The 12,364-nt window shown below is 41.9% G+C and overlaps 1 protein-coding gene across 2 annotated transcripts in view; it reads left to right on the forward strand.

Moving 5' to 3' along the window:
• Positions 1–7,368, forward strand: part of AP2B1 (adaptor related protein complex 2 subunit beta 1) — a 662,041-nt gene extending 654,673 nt beyond the window's left edge. For both annotated transcript variants that reach the window (XM_078679615.1, XM_078679616.1), the window contains one exon: positions 4,552–7,368. In XM_078679615.1, the coding sequence (XP_078535741.1) occupies positions 4,552–4,626 (75 nt within the window). In that variant the 3' untranslated portion in view covers positions 4,627–7,368. The remainder of the gene's footprint in view (positions 1–4,551) is intronic.
• The last annotated feature ends 4,996 nt before the right edge of the window (positions 7,369–12,364 follow it).

Here is a 12,364-nt window from a genome sequence, read left to right on the forward strand (position 1 = left end):
GTCTGCATACAGCTACAGTGTATGAATTTACAATGGGGCGATTGGCCCAGGGCGCGGTCAGTAAATCTTCATTCACAATAATGGGAATGGGCAGTGTTGGCGAACAGTGCGGGGGTGGCAATTGCTGGCCCTCCTTTCGAAGTTTCGCCTCCGTAAATTAATAAGCTTCCTAATTGGTTAAGGCAAGCTTGGGAGCGTGACGTATGTATGAGCTTGGCAGCACGTATTTCCGGGACACTACATGAATCAAGTTGTTGTAAAAAGAAAGGCGCCTGCAGCTGTGAAATCAAAAGGGCGTACACCAGGTTTGTTTTTCTAGTAACAGAGACCTGAATAGGGACTGCGGCTGGGGCTGGGGCTGAGGGGGGGGGGGGGGGGGGGCGGGTAGGGGGAGGCTGCCATTAATTGTGTCATTAATTGTTCCAAATGTGCTGAGTCTTTCCTGCGGGCCGTAGTGATATAAACCTTCCGTTCGTCTTTAGATAAAATAGTGTAAAAGCGTGTCTTTTAAAAATAAGATTGTTGTGTTATGCAAATTATGCAGGTTACCCCCTTTGGCTGTCTTAGTTGCAAATCCCACGTACAGATGCCAGCTCGTCCTTTCGCCAGCTGAAGCCGAGCCGTTGTCCCGGTTGGTTCTGTCCTTTCCAGTCTCCCCCAGGAAGCGTAGGGGGACAGTTAATACAAGTCCTTGCGCGATCTTAGCGCCATGAGAACAGCATTTGTAGACGCAGGTCAACAAACCGAACAGTTATCACCCCCTCGCCCAACACACGCACACACAAACACAAGGGAAACAACAGTGCTTTTCCAAAAGCCACCAAATGATAACTCAAACTCAGCATTGTTTATTGATACTCACGTATTCGAAAACGGTGCTTTGTCCTGCTCTGTGTCTGCAAGTTATGACACAAGCAACTCGCACTCTTAATAACCAAAGTTTTTCTTATTCAGTCTAGTCCTAAACAACACTCTTTCCACATGAAAGTGCCGCCAGTACTGGGAATGCCACCAGCCATAAATCAAAGCGCCAGCACCGGCAGGACTGGCTTCATTCGCAGCCCTAACTATTCATAATTAAAACATGTGCCTTTTTAATGACGGTGCGTGCATACGGTGAAATCGAGCCTAGTTGCTTAACTCGCAGCCCAATATTAACGGCCCTCACTGCATTTAGCTTTAATTGTATCTCTGGGGCAAGATTACGACGTGAGTCCGGCAAGAGCTGTGACGAATAGTCTTCCGAGAAGGCATGCCGGTTTCTCAGCAATGCGCCGGAGCAGTCACTAACTGGCCAAGAGAGGACTGCAGCCTAAAATCGTGGAGCAGGCCTCTGGGATTATAAATGTGTGTTTTCGTGCTTCTAAACGTGGGTCGTTTTTTCTTACCACCATTGTTTTCAGTGTATTTGTGTCTAGATTTTTGTAGATGTCAATAAATGCATGCAGATAAATATTATAGTTGTGTGTGCGTGTAGATATATATATGATTATTTATATATCATTTATAGCATGGATGGAAGAATGTTAAATATATATGCAGCTTATGTGTAACTTATATTCATGTATACATCTTGTTTATATATAGAGACATGAGGGGGCCTGCATCTTACTTTTAAGACGGGTCTCAAGGGGGTTAGTGCAGTGTTGATTCCACTAGTTTCTCTCTTTCCGCTTGGACAGGCTTTGCTTCAGCCTTGGCTAAGGGAATTTGAGAGGATTGCAGCATAGCACCACGGGACAGGTGCTGCATAACGCCACTGGATAGGTGCAAGATAGCGGCATGGGACAGGTCCAGCATAGCGCCACTGGACAGGGGCAGCATAGCGACTGGTGCAGCATAGCGCCACACGACTGGTGCAGCATAGCGCCACGCGACTGGTGCAGCATAGCTCCATTAGCAGTGAAGATGTGCAGCTCTGGACCAGCAGCGCGAGCATCCCTCCCTCCCGAATACATATAGCACGGCCTCGGGGGTGGAAAGTTCCATCACCCAGCACAAGTCCATGGCAGGTGGTGGCAGCCAGAGTGCACAGTACCCTCACACGCGCCTAGTGCAGCACAGGATGTAGCAGTGCGACTTCCACACCCACTCTCTGCCCTGGGGAGAGTAGACAGCCATCTCAGCTTTTTTCTCTCTCTCTCTCTGCCTGTCTGTCTATATATTCTACGTTCTCTCACCTTCCCTCCCGTAGTGTGAGAGACGTTTTTATTATGTTTTGGTTTTGGCATTGTTATTTGCAATGTCAATAGCTCAAACTCGCGTAAATATGCGACCTATTGCATTGCAAATGCAATAGGTCTCGCATTTGCGAGAGATTGAGCTATTGGCATTGTAAATAACAATGCCATTTATTTATCTGTTTTCAAAACCGACATATATTAAAAAGTTTGTCATTTACAATGCCAATAGCTCTAACTTTTGCAAAGCCGAGACCGTTGCATTGTAAATGCTTGTTTCTGTTTGATAGCACAATTCCGATAATCTCATTTTACTATTCTGGACTTCTGCATATACTACTTGGTGGCCGCATGTTCTTTTGATGCCCAACTGTTATCATTGGACCCGAGCAGTACAAAAGGGGGTGGTGGTGATGGACGGAGCATCTGAACTAATCAAACACTCACACCCAGTCAAAAGATCTGGGTTTGATCCATCACCGTTCTTTAGCCCACTCTGCCACCCCAGTTCAGACATGGCTATATGCAAATCAGTCTGACCCTGTGCCTCATGGGAACAGTCCAGCCCGAACTGCCAAGCCATGCCTTCCCTGGACCGGAAACAAGCTTCCGAGGACCGGTTTCTGGCATTCCAGCCGTCATCAGCCCGGCTTGCTTGAATCCAGTGGCAAAGTGAGCAAGGGACTCACGTCTGAGCATACCCTGCCACACTTATGGTGGCCAAAGCAGTACAAAAGGGGGTGGTGGTGATGGACGGAGCATCTGAACTAATCAAACACTCACACCCAGTCAAAAGATCTGGGTTTGATCCATCACCGTTCTTTAGCCCACTCTGCCACCCCAGTTCAGACATGGCTATATGCAAATCAGTCTGACCCTGTGCCAGGACCGGTTTCTGGCATTTCACCTTAAGTGTGGCAGGGTATGCTCAGACGTGAGTCCCTTGCTCACTTTGCCACTGGATTCAAGCAAGCCGGGCTGAAGACGGCTGGAATGCCAGAAACCGGTCCTCGGAAGCTAAAGAACGGTGATGGATTAAACCCAGATCTTTTGACTGGGTGTGAGTGTTTGATTGGTTCAGATGCTCCGTCCATCACCACCCCCTTTTGTACCATCATTAAACCCGTGCCTTACTTTAAAAAATGTTTTCAAGAATTTATACATTTATTTGTTTCTACAGTTTCAGCGACCACTTACATATCCTAACATATCGTTATGGACTATGGGGATACATGGGTGGGCAGTCTGTCTGCGTTGTTTAAAATGCCTGCAGACTGCCCATCGGGGCATGATGAATGTTGTGTACATCAAATTCTGAATTATCTGACCTTGCATGAAATAATCCATAATCCCAAAGGGCTGTGATATGGTGTACATTAGCCAACAGTCAATGTGTGGTTTAAAAGGACACCATCACTAATATATTGTTCTTTACCAATCGCAGGAAGTCTTATTTTGGCACCATAAACTACTATTTTAACAACTTTGGCTGAGAATACCAGATTATAGGAACTGCACAACGGCACAGATAATTGGCGAAAATTTGTTTTAGTGTAGTTTTTTTTCTTCCTAAGCAGATATCCCTAGGAAATGTTATTCACTAATTTGTGCCCAGATTATTAAAGACCTTTACTTACACCAGTAGCTAATAGTCAACGTTTAGTTTAAGATGTGTTCCCCGGTTCATCTCCGATGCTTTACCTGTTTACCTTCATCCCTTGGATCACAGTTACTAGACACCACATCTGGAGACCAACTTGCGATGAACCAGTAGGACCATGCCATCGGCATAGAGTGATATCAGAATGTGTTCCTAACTCTGGTTGAATCTCCACCAATAGTTCATTTCTGCCTCAGAAATGTGCATGCCGGGGATCACACTTTTTACAATGCAGACCTCTTTGCTCATCGTTTGTCTTGCATTGAAAGGATACTGTACACAAACACACACACACACATATTTTTAAATGTTGATGGTAATTACTAAACTGTGGATAAGCCCCGTTTTGAATACAGTGCTTTTTATGCTACCTTGGGAATATACGTCCTTATCACATTGCTGTTTTTTTTATTATACAATCATCACATGTTCTTTGGGCCCAGTATCATAATAGTTGTCTTCATGCCCATTAACGAGGTGGTCTACATTCTGGAACATACCCTTGTGACTTCGATGCTGTAAACATTTTAAAACGCATTTCTTGTCACATGTGGCAGCATTTGGTTCTGCTTACATTTCCCTCCTCAATTCCAGACTGTTCTCAGGTAGCCGTGTCTGAATGTTCTGTTCTATATGATTCTCTTGGTCAAGAATTACTAACGATATATAAAATTGTTTATGTTGAAAGATTTTTCTTTGTTTTGTTTGCAGCTTTCCCTGAAATGTCGTGCTCCAGAAGTTTCTAACTACATATATCAAGTCTACGACTCCATCTTGAAAAACTGAGAAACATTTTCCCAGCGGTCAGATTGTTGATGATCACGTTCTTCATGTGGACCAAAACAGAAACCTACAACAACAAAAAATAGGAACTCACAAACATTGCCCTTGTGTATGTATACCTGCCAGTGTGTGGAATGTCAAGACACTGCACACTCACTAGGGCTAAAATATACATTATTCGACGTACACAAATCTCTCTGCATCCTTGGAAACTTTATTTCAGGTTCTGTGTTCAGGTGTCCTAATTGGTCTTTTTGAGCCTCTTGAAATTAGTTTCCCTTTTACGTGTTTAGAGATTGGTGGGATTGAAAGTCATGTGACCAGATATGGTAGCGTACACTTAAAAATTCCTCCGGCTGTACTCTAATTTAGTGGTGGGAGCAGAGATAGTGGCTATGAATCAATTATCGTGGGATGTCATTTGGTGTGCATTTAAATGTTAAAGGATGGCTGAAGGAAGGTACAATCCTTTTTCCCAACTGATGCCTGCTTCAGATTAATGTTGCTTGAGGCCATGGACATTTCTGCACTCTTTCAGACACCAAGTCTAGGGCCTCAGCACCCCTGGCGAAGGGAAAAACAAATATCATCATTTGTTGGATGGTAGTCCGGATCTGGAGATCTCTGTATTCAAATATTATTGGCCTTGAAACCACTCTGTCCATTCCCTAGGGCATGTTTTCAGAATTCCTTCCATCTTGCCATGTCCTTTTACCACAGGGTTTTATTTTATTGTGAAGTCTGAGAGTTGTTGTGTAAGACCTTGCAGATGGATAGGCGCATTGAACAGGCAAAGGAATCAAATTGTAGTTAGGTGTTGGATACAAATGGCCTTGTATTGTGCCTTCCACCACAGCATGAAGCCAGTACTGCTAATGTAGCCTTGTGCCAGTAATTTCTGCTGTGAGCGTAAGTGCAGCTGATCCATTTTCTTGTTCTCTGTCTCCGAAGGATTAATTGCATCTTCCAATGTTGTTAACCCTGTAGACTGGTTCCTAGGTCCATTGTAGAGCTGTGATCCTTGTAAATCCTGCCGCCTAAACTCAAGGGACCTCCTTTAGGAAGGATTGCTCTTTGAGGAAGTGCTTCACATTTTGTGGTGGTCCTAAAAGATATTAAAAGTGGCACCTTTGGGTCTGGGAGAATCTGGGTCTACCACTCTAGTTGAAATGAATGATGTGGCTGGCGTCCTTGTAAGGTTTCCAAGTTGTGGCTGGATTTGTGCACTATGTGTAGGTCTTAGCACTAGTGTTCGTGTAGAGAAAGATGCATCTTATAGTTGTTAAATAAGAGCGGCAATAACTATTGTTTTCTTAACCCAGAAAAAATCTACCTTGTCTGGCTGAGCTTCCAAAGTTCACACATTGATCCCCCTGTGTTAAATCCCTACTCTGTTGCAACCGAAGGCTGTAACATGACGCGCCACCCCAAAGCCAGGAAGCCATCTGTGGCTCAGTGTTTGGTTATGGTGCATATTTTACTATTGTCAGTCTGCTCATTAATCCCTCAACACATTATGCATTCTCAGTCAGTAATCCCAAACCCTATTCTGAATGTATTTGCCGAGTATCAGAACAGTGGTGCCTATCAATGGGCCGAGTAACATCCTAGGCCACCAACTGCTTCTCAAGCGCCATTGCTTCCAGAGGAATGATATTGGTCCACAACTGTGCCAATACGTAATCTGGCATACTCCATTCAGCACAGCTCTATTCAGAGGACACTGCACGTCATTCATGCTCGTTGTTCATTTGGAGGAGTCTTCCTCCTCTGAGATCTTAACTTTCCAAAGAAATATCCACCAAGCTCCTGCTGAATGACAAAAGCAAGCAGCTTTTATCAGTGCAGAGTCATAGCACCCCAGTGTATTTGTTTTCCATTGTACAGGCCCGCGCTATATCCTTTTCAGACAGTGTACAGTCACTATTAATTATGCCATCCTTTTTTTGTACACCTCAGAACGCTTTTTTCCTGTGTTTTCATCAGACCAAGTACAGGAAAGATCAGATTATTAGGGAACAGCTTCTTGACTTTTTAATGCCCACGACGGACCTTGTGATCAGTCCAATAAACCTTTCCCATTTTGTTGAGCACACTGTTATCTGCAATCAAATACAGTTACTTTTGGTCTTATTTAAACATGACATGCAGACACCTCAGTTTAAATGGGCCAGAAGTACAATTGGCGGATAAGATTGTCCTCACCGAAAATGTGTTATTAAAGAAAAGAGGTAAACCTGCATTGGTAAGAAATGTACTTCTTAGGTTTGGCTTCCTTGAATTTGAAAGAAGACGCTTGTGTCATAATAACTTAACATACAAAAGACTGCATTAGCACTGCTTGACCATCATGCCCTGACAAAGTCCAATATGATGCATTTCGATCAACCAGGTGTTCCCTTCCAAACGAAGTGTATTGTGTGCCTGTTATTTTGAGGCACGCCTACATAACCTAGAAGTTTAGGGGGTGAGTAGATGTCACTAGTTTTATTCCTCCACAACAATACAGTGGTCCCTAGTAGGTGAACTAGGTGAACTATGGAAGCTCTGCCGAGCGGCTTCTCTGTAAATGTATCCTTGTGATACCCCATCCATTGCTTTACTGTTATTGTGGGCGTCTTCATTTCGTGCCAATGCGTATCGTTTTCTATTTTGCTTTTGATGTTTGCTGATATTTTATAAACTGCCTCACCTTGCAAGGGAGGCAGGACTGACCGGCTCATTAAAAGTGTATAGTGTGTCAAATTTGTGATATTTTCTGAGTTCTTTCTTTTATCACAGGCCTTAAGTGGTTGGGTTTTTGAAACGTGGCGATTTGATCTATTGTAACTTTAAACTAATTATGTACCTGTCTGCCAATGCAAAGGAAATCCACTGAACTGAAATAACATTGTTGGATGTCTTCAGATTCACAGGAGGAAAAAGCCCTCACTAACTCTAGTAGTGGCATGCTTCATCATCGCATCGTCCTTGCTGCTAAAAGCCAGGATGGGCCTGAAAATATTCCAGAGAGCTCTTTGTGTATATGTAATCTTTTTTTATATAGTGACTGGGCGTTAATCTTAAGAATGACTAATCCACGCCCATGTATCCCTTTTGTTTCTGCCCTACTCTTACACACCTGAGTCCAAAGAAAGATTTTTGCTCATGATCCTCATTTTTAAATGCCTTGAAAGTGGAAACTTTCCCTTGTCAGACCATGAGCAAGAGAAAGGAGACTGGCTTTATTTCCATGAAAAAGAAAAACATGTTTGAGGCATATGTGGCAGTTGATACACATGCTGTGCATACTCCTGCCATGTAGTGTTTGGCCCGGGTGTAGAAGTTGTTTTTCTTTGAAGGAGTCTTTTGAGTCACGAGGTATTGTGACTCCTCCTTTTGCTGGTAATGCGCATGGACATTGATTCCATTGTTAGATTGTTTTCTTTCCACCGTCTGGTTTGGATGTGTGCTCCCATGCTCCAGTTCGAGAGAATTGTGGTGCTCCTTTTCAGCTAAACGGGTTCCTTCCCTCCATCGATATTGTTTTTAGATTGCATTTAATATCCCTTTTTGTCTTGGGTCGGCGGCCACAGCTCTATCCGGGTAGCTGTTCGAGTCTGGTTCAACCCTGCATGGGGCCTTTCCCTTCAGGGCCTCCTACCATGTCATGCCTTGTCTCCACTACCATGCCTCCACTGTGATGGAAGAACGCCCTTCTGCTACTGTCCTCACTGCCACGTGTAATATCCTCAGACAACTCCTGATCAGGTCTGTAATCTCTCTCTAGCCCGAGCTCAACAGGGTTTCCTGTGACGTATGATGCTCATTCCTCTCCAAGAAGACTGTGCCTGACCGTTGGGAACATCGAATCGAGATGTCGCAGAGAAGATACTCTGACTTCTCTAGAGATCAAAGGGGAACAACATCCCCAGCCGTTGGCCGCAGATGAGGCAGTTTTCTTCCCTGATGACAGCTTAGACTTTGACCTGGAGATTGAATATCTTCCAACTGCTCAAGAAGACGTAAATATCTTTCCCACTCCCCCCTCGCTTGGCTCACGAGTTACAAAGCCGTCTATGAAGGGCCCTCCAACCTCCCTGAAATATCACAGACCGGCTGCGGGCCACCACTGCCCCAGGCACATCGTCGGCAGATGCAACTCCCAGCTCCGGCTCAGCACCAAAGAAATCAACAAAGCCACCTGCTTCAGCACTGACCAGACCCGCAGAGCCAACACATTCAGTGTCAAAATCAAAACTGCCCTCTGAACCGATGGCCTCCATGATGAAACCGCCCTAGATCCAAAAGTCTCTGCGTTGATGACCAAGGCTGGCTCAGGCTTTGGCAGTGTTAAACTGATTCTCCAGAAACTCCAGGAAGAGATAGATGCTCAACAAAGACATTTGTTCATACACCCCGTTGGGGTCGCATCCTTACCCATCCATCGGAGACTGCTGCTCAACAATCCAAAAGGCAGTTGTCATTCAAAGAAGACCTTGACATGACTATTCCACCCAAACTGAACAAAGTTGGTCTTGACGTACCTTTTTCAGGCCAGCAAAATGGCGTAATAGGACTAAAACATTCAATCCAAAAGGTCAATCATTAGGTTATTCTATACATAGAGAGATATTTTTAAGTTTTGAAAAAGAGCATTTATTGAAAAAGGGAAAGGGTGAAAAATAAAATATACATTGATGATAACTTTGAGTACTTCCAATAATACAGAAATAAAAAATCATACATCAATATAACAAGATAAATACAAATGTACTAAAATATCTGGTCAGGTAATAGAACAATGCATAAAATATAATAAAAACAGTAGTGAGAACAATAATGAAGAAAAGAACAAATGAGAATGTCAATGGGGTTTCAACACTTCTTGGTTCGAAATTTGAGGCACAGAAAAAAGCTTAGCATGACGATCTATAAAATCTGTAACTGGGGACCACATAAACAAGCGTTTGGGAGCTAAAGGAAATTGGGAATACATAAGCAGTATCTAACCTGTGAATATGACACACGTCATACTACCAAGCCTGAAAGGATTAGTCGGCTAAGCTTTTCCAATGTTTGATAATTTGTTGAAAAGCTACTCCCAGAAGCAAATCCAAAACCTGTAATGGTAAACGACAGCTCGACCAATCTGCAGATAGAGAGCCTAAGAAAATATTAGTAAATGAAAAAGGAACCGTCAAATGAAAAATGTGGGTAATTTGATTCCACACCTTCTGCCAGAAATCCTGAACAAAAGGACATAAAAAAGAAAGTGATGTAAGTCAGCCTTATGGGACAAACATGACTAACAAACATCTGGGTGTTTAACCTTAAACTTATGCAAAAAAGAGAAATCCAAAACCTGTAATGGTAAACGACAGCTCGACCAATCTGCAGATAGAGAGCCTAAGAAAATATTAGTAAATGAAAAAGGAACCGTCAAATGAAAAATGTGGGTAATTTGATTCCACACCTTCTGCCAGAAATCCTGAACAAAAGGACATAAAAAAGAAAGTGATGTAAGTCAGCCTTATGGGACAAACATGACTAACAAACATCTGGGTGTTTAACCTTAAACTTATGCAAAAAAGAGGGGGAGAGAAATAACCTATTGTATATAAAAAAAAGAGTGTTTGCGTGGTATTAGCTGCTTTGGATGTTTTCCCTATTTTGAGCCAAATGCGATTTCAAAGTGAAATAGGGCAATCAACTTTAAGGTCACGTTCCAAATCTGATTCTATCTTAGTTTTTTCTCTATGAGGGATTGGTTTATGTAAGTATTTTTAGATTGCTGAGGCTTTGGGACCAGAACTTAAAAATGTAAAAGCATTAATAGAAGGATCCATCAATTGACCCAGGGAAGGGATAATTGTCTGAATTGCTGTGTTTAAAGCATGTTGTAATAGAGTATATTTATTAGAGAAAGAAGTAGGGAAGTTAAACATTCGTTTAGCTTGCGAGAAAGATAAAATAGTGTTATTTTGAAAGAGCTGATGAACCCAGAGGAGCCCTTTCGGTCTCCAAGATTTCCAATATATGGATCTATTGTTGACCAATATACGTTGATTATGCCAAATTGAGGAATTAAGAAGTGAATTGAGATCAGAACAGGCCTTTAATAAAAAAAGGGTCTAATACTTTGTGTAAGTTTGATAATGGGTGTAACTAATATTTGAGGTTTCCTGGAAAAAGAAAGGAATTCTGAGAAGGAGAAGGGAGCAACAAAGGATTGTTCAAATGATACCCAGAGAGGATATCTTCAGAGGGGTTATTAAGCCAATGAGAAGATTGTTGAAGAATAAAAGCTTTATGGTAAGAAGGGAAATCAGGGAAATTTACCCCACCTTCAGTTTTAGGACGCCGAGGCTTTGCTAGTGACATTTGAGTTTTCTTCTTACTCCCAAGGAAAAGAAGACAGCAGAGAGTTAATTTTCTTAAAATATTTTTGAGGTATAGTGATAGTAATATTAGAAATAGTAAATCAGACAATTAGGGATAGCATCATTTTGATGGTATCTAACCTCCCCCACCAAGATAAATACAAGGGATGCCATCTATCAATAAGAGAAGAAATTTTGAACAACAGTTATCTAAATTAATGGAGACTGAAGAATGAATAGAAGGCGAAAAGAAGTTCCTAGGTATTTTATATGAATAGAAGGATCCATCAATTGACCCAGGGAAGGTATAATTGTCTGAATTGCTGTGTTTATAGCATGTTGTAATAGAGTATATATTCATTAGAGAAAGAAGTAGGGAAGTTAAACATCCGTTTAGCTTGCGAGAAAGATAAAATAGTGTTATTTTGAAAGAGCTGATGAACCCAGAGGAGCCCTTTCGGTCTCCAAGATTTCCAATATATGGATCTATTGTTGACCAATATACGTTGATTATGCCAAATTGAGGAATTAAGAAGTGAATTGAGATCAGAAGAGGCCTTTAATAAAAAAGGGTCTAATACTTAATGTGTAAGTTTGATAATGGGTGTAACTAATTTTTGAGGTTTCCTGGAAAAAGAAAGGAATTCTGAGAAGGAGAAGGGAGCAATAAAGGATTGTTCAAATGATACCCAGAGAGGAGAGTCTTCAGAGGGGTTATTAAGCCAATGAGAAGATTGTTGAAGATTAAAAGCTTTATGGTAAGAAGGGAAATCAGGGAAATTTCCCCCACCTTCTGTTTTAGGACGCCGAGGCTTTGCTAGTGACATTTGAGTTTTCTTCTTACTCCCAAGGAAAAGAAGACAGCAGAGAGTTAATTTTCTTAAAATATTTTTAAGGTATAGTGATAGTAATATTAGAAATAGTAAATCAGACAATTGGGGATAGCATCATTTTGATGGTATCTAACCTCCCCCACCAAGATAAATACAAGGGATGCCATCTATCAATAAGAGAAGAAATTTTGAACAACAGTTATCTAAATTGGAGACTGAAGAATGAATAGAAGGCGAAAAGAAGTTCCTAGGTATTTTATATGATCTTTGCTCCAAGAGAAATTGGTAGATTTAAAGTCTTCTTTAAATGTATATTTAGTTAGGGGTAAGATTTCGAACTTGTCATTGTTTGATTTGTAACCAGATACTGAAGAATAAGATTGTGTTTCAGATTAAAAAGCAGGTAATGAAGAAGAGGGGTTAGAGACAAAGACTAAAATGTCATCAGCATAAGCTGCTAGCTTAACGTGCGAATCACCAGAAATGAAAACCTGAAAATCTGTATTTTGACGAAGTTTACTCAAAAAGGGTTCTTAAGCTAAGTTA

This window comes from Lissotriton helveticus, chromosome 3_1 (genome assembly GCF_964261635.1).
Source record: "Lissotriton helveticus chromosome 3_1, aLisHel1.1, whole genome shotgun sequence".
NCBI classification, from domain to species: Eukaryota; Metazoa; Chordata; class Amphibia; order Caudata; family Salamandridae; genus Lissotriton; species Lissotriton helveticus.